The 12,403-nt window shown below is 40.6% G+C and overlaps 1 protein-coding gene across 1 annotated transcript in view; it reads left to right on the top strand.

Moving 5' to 3' along the window:
- The window catches only part of TPH2 (tryptophan hydroxylase 2), a gene marked incomplete at both ends in the record, with an annotated part of 50,750 nt that overhangs the window by 238 nt on the left and 38,109 nt on the right, over positions 1–12,403 (top strand). Inside the window, 4 exons of the mRNA XM_080353318.1 lie at positions 3,176–3,328; positions 6,138–6,321; positions 6,430–6,530; positions 10,202–10,269. Coding sequence (XP_080209444.1) covers positions 3,176–3,328; positions 6,138–6,321; positions 6,430–6,530; positions 10,202–10,269 — 506 coding nt within the window. The remainder of the gene's footprint in view (positions 1–3,175; positions 3,329–6,137; positions 6,322–6,429; positions 6,531–10,201; positions 10,270–12,403) is intronic.

Genomic DNA, 12,403 nt, shown 5'->3' with positions numbered 1-12,403 from the left:
AGCTGGCCCATACCGGGGCTCCGGTGTCTCTTCCTCTCACCTTTAGGGGCAGGTGAATAGTTTTTCAGCCCTCGTTCAAAACGCTGCTTTAAACGTGTCTTCAAACAGTAGTAAAAGTTTCATTAGAAATGAAAGCCTTACTGCAGGAATTAACCATATTGCTATTGGAATAATATAAAAGCATTGATGTCCAGTTAGGGCATTTTAATGATTTTAATGATTTTAATGATAACCTTATATATATATAATAATAACTTAAATAATTCCTGCCGACTTTATGCACTAGTGCTGTGTCAGCAGAATCCGCCCTTTCAAGGCACTCACAAACCTTGCAGCACGATGTGCGAAACATTTTTGGCAATATGCAAATTGTATGCACTTAAACTGCGTTGGTGCCTGTGGTGCTTTCACCGCTGAGCAGCTGGATTTGGGGTTTCCCAGCTCCCACCGACTAGCCGGGGTGCAGGAGCGCGGGAGCATCGTGCAGGAGATATGTATTTCCCTGTTGCAAACCCCGTTGGGAGGTAGGAGCAGATCTCTGTAAGATGGCGATATGGGTGCGACAGGTGCTTGGGTCCCTTTCAAGCACAGGATAAACTCCTGTATGCTCACAAGCAAATGTATTTGAACAGATGTGCTTTAATAAGAAAAAAGAATGTTAATAGGTAATAATAATGTAAACTGCTCTGGATATGTGAGATAGTTAGAATTATGAAGACTTTGCCTCCTATAAAATTTTGCAACACATGAAGATTGGGATCACTTGAGTAGAACCAAGACTATACACCAGTTTGTATCAGTTGTGAACTGGCCTACTGTCTGCATAGTAAAATGTGAAACATCCCTATTTATGCACACTTTGCTTCTATCGGAAATATTGAATTGAATGGGATAAATCTGTTTTACTGTCTCTATATTTGAGTTACTTTCTTCACTGAGTTCTGCTACAGATGACTTTTATTCGTGAGTACTTGTGCTTGCTCCAGATAATCTGTTTTCATTAGGAAAGTTGATCTGCTAGTCATGATTTCACGATGAAGTGTACTAATGAGCATGGCTGATAAGATTTGAGTTCTTGCAATATCACAGTATCTTCTACTGTGCTCATAACAAATAGGTATTCTGTTTTTTATGTGCTTGAGAGGGTCTTTTCAGTCATAAATTCAGGTAACGCTCACTTGAGAGTATTAGGGAACCTGTGACAGTTTTGGAAAGTGCCAAGTGCTCTCATTTCCCAGGGGAATCAATGATATTGAGATTCTCAGGCACTCATTTGATTACATGACCCTCAGCACATAGCTTCCAGAAAGCAGCACACAGTGAAAAATCACGTATGCTGTAAAAAAAGCATCTTTGTCAGTTTATGTGGATGTTGTGTGTGCTTGATGCGTGTGAAAATGACTCAGTCAAATCCCAAATATTATTTAAGTCAAAACAAAAGTGACCTTTCCTAAACTATCCCTGAGCAAACCTCCTATGAAGCAGAATCAAATAAGCTCAATTACTGAAAAATAAACGTATTTGAAAACCCTCATATATATAATTCTACAGTCATAACTGCTTTTCCAGATTGTTTCTGTGTAGCCTAGCCTAATAAATGATGAGAAAAGACCACAGAGACTTTTTAGCATGTCCAGTAACTAGTTTAAGTGTGGCTGGTTTAACCTGGGCTGTTTAAAGAGTGGCCTTTGGTAAGTTTATGCAATATAACTAGCCCTCTTTCTAATTCACTGCATTCTTATACCTTAAGAAAAAATCTCAGAAGATCCAGTGGGAGCTGACTTGAGGGCTGTGTGTGCTCTGTTCAGTAGAGGGAGATATTTCAGAGTGGACTAGGATCAGGTAAAAAATTAAACCAATTTGACATGAACCATGTGGATGCATTAAAATGGACGTGATGCAAATACCTCGTCACTGTCAACGATACCAAATTTTAAGAAAACCATTTAATTTAATCCAGATTGAAAAGGAATCAGGCTGAACCTTATTAATTTTTTGCTGGGTCATGAAGCCCTTGATAAAATATTGTAAAATCATCTAGAATCACAAGGAGAGTTTTTGCTAAAGTCTGTCATTGCAGGTCCATAGACATTGTGCAAGAGGGATAACCTACCTGTAAGGAAAATATGAGAATAGAGGGTTAACTTGGCTTTTATCAGGTGTTACATGTTTTAAAACGTCGATTGTTTTGGGGTTATTTTCTGTCAGCTGCTTTACAGTTTACCAAAAGACAATTTAATCCACATGAAGTAGTTGTATATGATTCCTAATTTACATCTTCACATTTTTAGTGACTATATTATGGAGGATAAAAAAGCAGTTAGCACCTTACTGGAGATTTGGTATCTCCAGGACTCACAATGTGGGTAATGGAAAAAGCAGGATGTTTTCTAAAAATCCTGGTCAGTCTTAGAAAAATTGTCTATAAAGGACATACTGTTGGCATCCTGGAAAGATTTAAGCTGATAAGATTATATGTTTTGGAAAATGCTGGCAGAAATTCGGCTTCAAGCAGTCTTTGACCCACAAATTGAGAGAAGAATGCAGGAGTGACTAAGGATGGTGTGGTTTTTCTGTTTTCTTGAGTTCTTCAGCCAGCTCATCTGGGATGTACAATCTAAGCTTGTATTTCTGTGCTTGTGTTTATAAACAAGAGGCTTTGTTTTCTCAGGAAAAATGACCTTACATGACAACATTACTTGTACTACAACAGAGAACATGAAGTTTATGTTTTAAATTTAGTCATTAATGCAAAAATACAGAGCAGTATAAATCATCATAAATTGACTGGTACAGATTAGAATAGCATCACTTCAGTTTTGCAGCAATATTCAGGTTAGGGTAGCATCACTACAGGCTTTGCAGTAATTCAGACCATCTCCATGTGCTTCGTATTGTTAGCATTGCACTAATAATAGCTTCATGTTTGTATCCCAAACATTCATATGCTTTTCCTTAAGATCCTTTTAACAGACTGGCCTCTTATACAATTGTCTCTAACAGCTGCCTTTGACCTGTGGTTCTGGTTAGAAGCAAATGCATTACCTTTTAAATAAAGTCTGGATGAGTTCCATACAGCTATTTTCCAGCAAAAATTTCTCTTTGTGTAAAAGGACTAAATTTTGGGAAGCGCCTGTTTGTGTCTGAAATGGTACTGTTCTTTGTCCATTTGTAGCTAAACAGATCGAGTTCTGGGAAAAATGAGGAAAAGAAAGGGAATAAGGGAAATGGGAAAGGTGAATCTGTTTCTGAAGGTGGAAAGACAGCTGTGGTGTTTTCCTTGAAGAATGAAGTTGGTGGATTGGTGAAAGCTCTTCGACTCTTCCAGGTAAAGCTTACAAATCATTATACTGACTGGACTAAGGAAGGCTACTGAGGTCAGGTTGGTTGTTGGCATAAATCTAATGAACCATAATAGAAGGAATAGAGAGCAGTTACACTCTGCAGAACCGAATAAAAGTAACTTAAAACTTTATGGACCATTCAACAAAGCATTTTGGGCTCATGAAGAGTTTTCTGGATTACAGGTTAACAGTGATGCCAACGTTCACACTATTTGCTTTAGATTTCCGACGCGTGATTCTCAACATGGTAAATTAGATTTGAAGTTGTCTATGGAGACCACAGTGAAAGGAGGCACTTTCAGAGAGCAGTTCAGAATCTGGATTACATACAGTCAGGTGGTAGTGGCAGCCTTGCTGCAGGACAATGTTTGGTCATGAAGGTAAATGCACCTTTAAGTGCTTGCAGGGTCAGGGCTTATATGTATCTAACTAGAATGTAAATAGTGAAGTGTTGGTTTCTAAGACCAAACCATCAGAGGGGTGTAAGTGTGGAAGCACTGGGCATTGCCAATCCTAACTCACAGGAGCTGGCTCTGGGAGCAGATTCCCAAGGCTGATGTCGATATCTACGTTCTCCAGCCCAGGAAAAGAGGGTGAGTTAAACCTCCCAGGAGGGAGGCTGCCAGAAACCAGGTTGTTTGACAGAAAACTGAGAGGAATTGTAATACCTGACAACTCTTTCCAAGAAGAATTTTTTCCTAATATCCAATCTAAACCTTCCCTGGCACAACTTGAGGCCATTTCCTCTTGTCCTATCGCTTGTTACTTGGGAGAAGAGACCAACACCCTCCATGCTACAACCTCCTTTCAGGTGGCTGTAGACAGCAATAAGGTCTCCTCTCAGCCTCCTTTTCTCCAGGCTAAACAGCCCCAGTTCCCTCAGCTGCTCCTCATCAGACTTGTGCTCCAGACTCCTCACCAGCTTTCTTTCCCTCCTCTGAACTCTCTCTAGTACCTCAGTGTCTTTCTTGTAGTGAGGGGCTCAAAACTGAACACAGGATTCAAGGTGCGGCCTCACCGGCGCCGAGTACCATGGCACAATCACTTCCCTAGCTCTGCTAGCCACACTATTTCTGATACAAGCCAGGATGCTGTTGGCCTTTTTGGCCACCTGGGCACACTGCTGGCTCATGTTCAGCTGGCCGTCAATCAACACCCCCAAATCCCTCTTTGCCAGGCAGCTTTCCAGCCACTCTTCCCTGAGCCTGTAGCGCCTGGGGTTGTTGTGACCCAAGTGCAGGACCCAGCACTTGGCCTTGTTGAACCTCATACAATTGGCCTCAGCCCATTGATCCAGGCAGTTCAGATCCCTCTGTAGAGCCTTCCTACCCTCCAGCAGAGCAACGCTCCCACTCAATTTGGTGTTGTGTGCAAACTTACTGAGAGTGCACTCAATGCACCCCCATTCACGGAGTTACTTAATGATTTGAATACCATAAAGGGGAGTTTCGGGTTTTGTTCTCTTCTCAGCCTAGGGTAGATCGAAGCCACTTGTCTGACTTCCCAACAGAATGCCTAAAACTGGTGGCTCTGTGTCAGCTGAGAACATGCAGGGGAGTCCTGTGGCCTCTGTTATTCAGGAGTAGATCGTCAAAATGATCCTGCTCGGCTTTGTAATCTGCCAGTTTACAAATAGCAGATTCAGAACGCTCAGCAGTTGGAGTGTTTTCCTTCCATGGATTTGTTATGTGAATGGGTTAGCTAAGGACATACACCATATACGTACCTTTTGGAGCATGCCAGTTAAAGAATTATATACCCATATCCAGAGGTGTAAAAGCAGAGACTGCTGGTTGGCTGTACCAGGGAGACCTTCACCTGAAATGGACATTTCTGCAAAATATGGCAGGCAGGTGGAAGTACAAGCACAGAGTTCTCCCCATTTGGAAGTTAAAAAATGTTTTATTGGCTTCACTGAGTAAGTGAAAGAATAGTTGTGAAAAGTAACAGATAGTTTGTGTTTGGCAAAAAAAGGAAAAGTCAGAGTCAATAGAAATATTGGTTGAAAGTAGCTGTCTAGTCCAACCTCCTGTTTTGAAGCAAGGCTATCACAATACTAGATCAGGTCAGCCATAACACATTGTGGTTGCCTGTCACTGTACGACACCCTTGGCAGACCAGTGGTTGTGGTGGGAGAGATACCCCATAAGAAAATTTTAATGCTAGAACTATTTACACATTTATGTGTTTAGTTTTGATGAGGACATTATAGTAGAGAATAAACTGAATCAGATTTTAATTTTATTACCACTCCAGGTAATCCATAGTTGCTGCAAGAGAGAGAGATGAGGAGTCTTATATAGTAATTCTTAAAAAAAAAATATTTTCTCCCTTGTATTTATGAGAGATGCTGAAGTAGTACACATTTAATAGCGTCTAAGTAATCATACTCAAATACAGTTAAATTAACTGCATTATTGTGCACATTGCCTAATAAAATTGCATTTCATGTTTAACGAAGGTAAATATACAATTGCATTATAGTTGTTTCCTCTTTAAAAATTATGAAATAATATTGTCCTTTATAAAAGATTGCCTTTTTAGATGAAATTAGGTCATAAGTTAACTTTCTTCATTAAACACAATAGTATTAATTTTACATTCAATATACAGATTTTTTTTTGTCTTTGTTATTAAAGAAGTGTGACTAACCAGTTATGTAGGTCTAGAGGGAGTACTTTAAATGAAAACACTTTTTAATAACCAGGAAAATCTTTCCTAAGGAACATGCCATCAATATTCCCCTTCTAGCTGGTATGCCTACATTTCATATGCTATTTCATCCTTCCACAGGAGAAACATGTGAGTATGGTTCATATTGAATCACGAAAATCGAAGAGAAGGAGCTCGGAGGTGGAAATTTTTGTGGACTGTGACTGCAGTAAGAAAGAATTTAATGAACTAATCCAGTTGCTCAAATTTCAAACTAATATTGTATCTCTCGATCCACCGGAAAACATCTGGACTGATGAAGAAGGCAAGGCTGCTTTTCTCTCACTTGGTTTAGACACTGGCAAATGTTTTGCATGGGTATCTCCATGGTCTTACGCTCCAGTACATTCAACTCACATTCTGTCTTCTGCAGATCTCGACTGTGTCCCTTGGTTCCCCAGGAAGATATCTGAATTAGACAAATGCTCGCAGAGAGTTTTGATGTATGGATCTGAGCTGGATGCAGATCACCCGGTAAGTGTAACATAAAATTGTATTGTAGATAATTTGTTCAGGTTATTTGCCAGTCAAATAAAAAGCCTGGTGACTGCAGATTTTGAGTACTTTTTTGAGCATGTGTTTTTCAGAAGATGGGGGTTTAGTTCTCTTCAATGGTTTCAGTGAATTAATATTCCTTTTCTGTAGTAGGACACCCAAAAAGAAGGTCCTCCAGAAAACTTAGTTACTCTTGAACAGCTGTGACCCCTTTTGTACTGCTTCATTTATTTATTTTTTTTAAATTAACTACTTGACGGAAGCTTTCGGACTCTGATGAGTTTAGGTCCATGTGACCTTCAGTCCCATCACAGCTCTTAGTTAAGAGCCGATACTAACGTAGGTGTCAGAGAAGAAAGAATTATAAAGGAAGGCTTCCTTGTGCACTCAAGAGATAATTGCAAAATAAATCAGAGAAACACATTCCCATTTCTGCATGAATGCAGCAGATGGGATGGGAAGGTGTCTCACATTGTTTCCTGACTTGGGTGACAGGAGACATTTCACACAAGCCGAGTCTGCAGTGTTGCCAAATGCTCAGTGCAAAAGGCAAAAAATTGGATTTGTTATTGTTTTATTTATTTTGGCTGATGTCCATAAATGCTTAACTTATGAGAGTCAAGATGACGGATGATGATAAGCATTTGTGTAATAACATTTTCATTTGTTATAAATCCAAGATTCTACCTTGGGACTAGTGGACTGAAAGACACTGGTGGTAGCTAGTTGTATTCATTCCTACTCCAAAGTAAAATAGGCTGGATAAAACTGGTATAGTAGGAAACTTCCATCTGAAAAGAAATAGGTAATGAACTAAGATGTCTGACCATAAGGTTGTCTTGTAATAGAATCACATTGAACTGTATCTGTAGGTGAGAGTCTCGTGTGGGTTTTGTTGCACATGTTTTGTTGGTATTGTGCAAGGTGGTGAAAAATGGCCCCAAAGAGACTGTAAATGACAGCAGAAGGATCAATTCAGAAGATCATAGAATAGTTTGGGTTGTGCAAGGACCTTCAAAGGTCATCTAGTCCAACCCCCTGCCGTGAGCAGGGACATCTTCAACTGGATCAGGTTGCTCAGAGCCCTGTCCAGCCCGGCCTTGAATGTCTCCAGCGATGGAGCATCTATCACCTCTCTGGGCAACCTGTGCCAGTGTTTCACCACCCTCATTGTAAAAAATTTCTCCCTCGTGTCTAGCCTGAATGTCCCCTCTTTTAGTTTAAAACCATCACCCCTTGTCCTATCACAACAGACCCTGCTAGAAAGTCTGTCTCCATCTTTCTTACAGTCCCCTTTTAGGTACTGAAAGGCCACAATAATGTCTCCCTGGAGCCTTGTCTTCTCCATGCTGAACAACCCCAACTCTCTCAGCCATAGGAGTGGTGTTACATCCCTCTCATCATCTTGGTGGCCTCCTCTGGCCCCTCTCCAACAGGTCCATGTCTTTCCTGTACTGAGGGCTCCAGAGCTGGATGCAGGACTCCAGGTGGGGTTTCACCAGAGCAGAATAGAGAGGATTCTCTGGTGATGCATCTATGCTATACCATGTTATTACAGTGCCTGTGCCGACTCCTCCCTGGTGACTGCCTTGGCTGAGGAGAGGCAGGTAATCCTGGTGGCCCTGGGTTTGGGACTCTATGTCAGTGCAGAAATGACATTTGGACTGCTACCTTCTGTCCTGTCTGCTCCACAGCTCCTACAGTGGCTGTGCTGTGGCAGGGGCTCAGGCACAGACCCTCATGTCTGTGCACTCAAGCAAATGGATGTCAACGTGATGTCCTCTGGCAGCCCCACTTTCCTGTCCCTGGTGTCACCTGCTCTTGGATCTGCCATGACAAGCATCATTTTCTCACTTGTTTCCCAGCCACCTCTACTATGTGTGAGCCCTTCCCACACCGTGGGCCTGCAGCTGGGGAGCGTCTTCCTGGATCCTGGTTTCTGCCATGTACTTCCTGATGATAAACAAGGATTTACCTTGCATTTTCTTAGAATGGAAAAATCTGTTGATTGCCTTTAACCGTTAACAGTAATTTGGTTCAAACAGAGCTCTTAGTGGCAGGCTCATTCTAGCCTTGAGTCAATGACTGTGATGGGCCATTTGATACTGTTTTATGTTCTGAGCTGGTGCCTTCATTAAATACTTGAGTGCTCTGCTGAAAATCTGCTTTCAGTTTTACAATGAAAAAAGACATTTGCATTACATGAATATATATTTTACACTTGGGGAACTCTTATAAACATAATTTACACACCATTTGTTAGCGTATGCAGCATGCTAGGTATTAGGGATGGGGGAAAAAGCTGTAAAATTTGTGACTGACCTTTCAAAGGCTACTTCTGGTGCCTGCCCTGCTCCTCAGCAGTGGCGTGTCGGTGCCAGAGGACCAAAGTGAATTACTCTATTACAGAACCAGCACAGCACTTCAGCAGCATAGCCTTAACCCACTCCATATTGACTAATGTTTTCAGTCTCAGTTTCACTACTCATGACAGTGTTTTCAGACCCTTGTGCTGCCTTCCATCCCATTTGGGCTCTCGAACAGTCTGCAGCTGAGTAACTCAGTGCTTTTGTCAGAAGGTATTAAGTGGACAAAGAGGCTCTGCCAGACTGCAGCAACTTTTTCCCAGTCAAAAGACTTTTCTGTGTGGGAGTGGAGGCTTGAAGGTTTTCTTCAGTCCTTTGACATCCTCCCTTTCTCTGCCTCAGTAGCACAGCTTTGGTAATGGGAAAATAAAATGCCTTCTGAGTTTTCCGGGAACTCACACAAATATTTCAAATCAAACAATGTTATCTTTTCGTTTCCTTCAGTGATTTGTGTTTGTGCATGTGAGCAATAAGGAAAAAATGCATTTTACTTCTCAGCTCTGACTAGGGGAAAACTTAAACGCACTTTCTGGGCTACTAACTAGGGAACTCAGATAAACTTTTTACCCTTTTTTATCTTCAAGAGTTTGACAGTCCTGCCTTCAAAATAGATAACTCTATTTGTAGTCCAAAACCTGAAGTGTCTTTTACAGGTACAGAAGAGATTTTATTTTAGTTTTGAATAGCTCAAAGGGTTGTGACTGGCTGCTATGTATGTATTGTACAGCTCTTTTTTTGCACTTACTATGCAAAAGGTATGAGCCTACTGTAGTCCGTGAGCCATTCTTCTGTAACTCAAATGGGACCAATATGCATACTTGCTGCTTGAGGCTGGTGGTTCAGTCTCTAATGCGTTGGTTAAGATGGCAACTGCCGAAGTAGAATTTTCAAAATGAATTGTGTGCGAATTCTGGGTGTTTGATTCTTCCGGTGAAGAAAGATGTATTAAGGACAGGCCAGTCATTCTGCTTTCCCTGTGTGTATATCTCCATTCAGATTAATGAAAACCTGAGTGAGATGAAATGACAAGGAAAAAGTTTCCTTTTTCCAGCATCTTGGGTGATTTTCTGTAGCTATGCACAAACTTGTCTTGAAAAAAACTCCCATGGGACTTTGGTGGGGAAAAAGTGAAAAAATCCTTATCTTCCCTTGCAGTCAGTAGATGGTGTTAATCAAAATACAATACAATTAGGTACTAAATAAACACTTTAATGATTTATTTTGTAATTCTTACAGCTAATTTTCTGTCCTGATTGTAAATTACTCTCTTCTTCTTTGCTTAAGGGATTTAAAGACAATGTCTATCGACAGAGAAGAAAGTACTTTGTGGATGTTGCCATGAGCTATAAATAGTAAGTACTGGCATAACTCTTCCCCATGCTGCTGACTAGTTAGAATTCATGCTGTACTTAATTCTGTAGGATGAAGTTTAACAGTAGAAAAAGTCATCCTTTAAACTTTGACTAATTTAGTGTAGGCTATAAACGACAAACCTGATGCTAGAAATCCCATTACATTTTTGGTACAGATATGGGCAAGCAGAGCATTTGAAAGGTAAGCACTTCCTCCTCAGCATTTTATTCATAGATGCTTAAACATCAGACACTCTTTTACCAATGCTTGGATGTCTTAAGGACAAACTCAGGCACTAGTGAATCACACATACCTAGTGTCCCCACAAAGCTGAATGAGCTTACGAAAAACTGAAATTATTATTTTCTTTTCATGTGCTTACTATACTGGCCGCTGCAAAGTGCCATATATCAGTTTTACCAACACAGCTCTAAACTTCTCAGAATTCAGTCAATGGATTTCTACGTAGTTAGTGAAGATGGTGTCTGTGCACAAATACACTTGATATGTACTCTTATTTTGATTTTTTTTTTTCCCATGTCAAGCCCGTATTTTCAAATTACTGTCATCCCTGGAAGTTAACTTTCTGGGCTACCTACAAATACCTCCTGTGTTGCAATTTTCTTGTCACAGAAGCATCCGACTAATTCTAATCATACTCTAGATTTTATTTGCAACAGGCCCACACTCTTGTTCTCAACGGAAAGAACACACTAATTTCATCTTTTCCATTTTACCACACTTTTTCAGGTTTTTCATTTTTCTCCTTTGAGATTTGTACCCATGCTGTTTAAAGAATATAAAACACAACAATTTTTGCTCCCTTCATAGAAGGCACATCTTGTCAGGAAGCAATTAATAAATGGATTTTTGAAGGTTTTTCAGTTCTGTTTTTGTTTGTTTGTTCATTTTTAATATGAGGGTAATATACAGGCTGCAGAAGGCTTGGAGAACAGGAGAATTAACTCTGCTTTGCGAGAATATAATCTTGATTATATTCCTCCTTTACTCTTGTCCCATTCCTGTCATTAAGCTATTACCAATCAATGTGTGCTAGTGTTAGTTCCCATTTTTCTGCCCATGGTTTAACTGGATGCTCATGACAATCATCCAGCACACTGAGCTGCTGCCTGCTGGGGTCAGGGCACTAACTGGTAGAGAAGCATCCTAGGCTGACCCAGGTACCTTCTAAATTTAGCCATCTTTCAAATGTAAATTGAGACAGTTTTTTTGTTTGTTTAGAGTTGATTGATTTATTATATATATATATATATATATATGTATATATTCAGTTTAATGCTTGCTGTAGAGTTACTTCTTCTTGCCTAGCATTTATTGCAGTCTGAAATGTCAAGCAGGTGCCTGTGGATGAGAGCAGCCTGTGTGCTCCTAGAGCTCTTTCAGTAAGTCAGATAGTTCTCTGTTTACCCATGAAGGTAGCAGTAGTGCCGTGCATTTCACAGCTGCTAAGTTGCTCCCTTCTCCTTCTCAGCTGCCTAAGTGTTGTACAGATCATGCAGCTGGCTCACTAAGCAGTGGTTTGTCCTCTGCTATGAAGGTTTTTTTTTTTTCACCCTGAAACCAATGAGGAATGTCTTTTCACAAAAAGCATGTAGAGTAATCCTGCATATTCCCAGAAAAACAGATAAAGGAAAAATCTTTTATTTTTTTAGATTTTGAAGGCTCAAGAACCATTTCTGCAGGCACATTGCAAAAATCAAACAACCCAAACCAGAGGTTATTCGGGAGTCAGATCTTGTACTTCAGCAAAACTGCTCAGAAGTACTCCTTCATCCTACTGACTTTTTCAAACCTTTAAAAGATTTTAAACTCTTCCTATTATTATTAGCAGAGGGAAAACAAGGTGCTTCAAATATTTTCACCCAGGGACCACAAAATGGCTGGGAGGCCAGTGGTTAGGGCTGTTACCTGAGATATGGCAAAATCTCGTTCATGCTCCTTGTGTCTGCTGCAGTGGTTGTTCTAACCCCAGGGATGTGCCATATCTGCTGGGCTGAACAGTTGGTCTCTCTCTGGGAACTCCTGTGGAGAAGCCCAGGGAGACATTTACTCCCAGCATCCCAGAGCTCAGCCTAAGCCAGGCTGACAAAAGGTAGATCAGTTCAGGGAGGA

This window comes from Nesoenas mayeri (assembly GCF_963082525.1).
Source record: "Nesoenas mayeri genome assembly, chromosome: 1".
Classification (NCBI taxonomy): domain Eukaryota; kingdom Metazoa; phylum Chordata; class Aves; order Columbiformes; family Columbidae; genus Nesoenas; species Nesoenas mayeri.
This window is presented reverse-complemented; position numbering and strand designations above follow the sequence as displayed.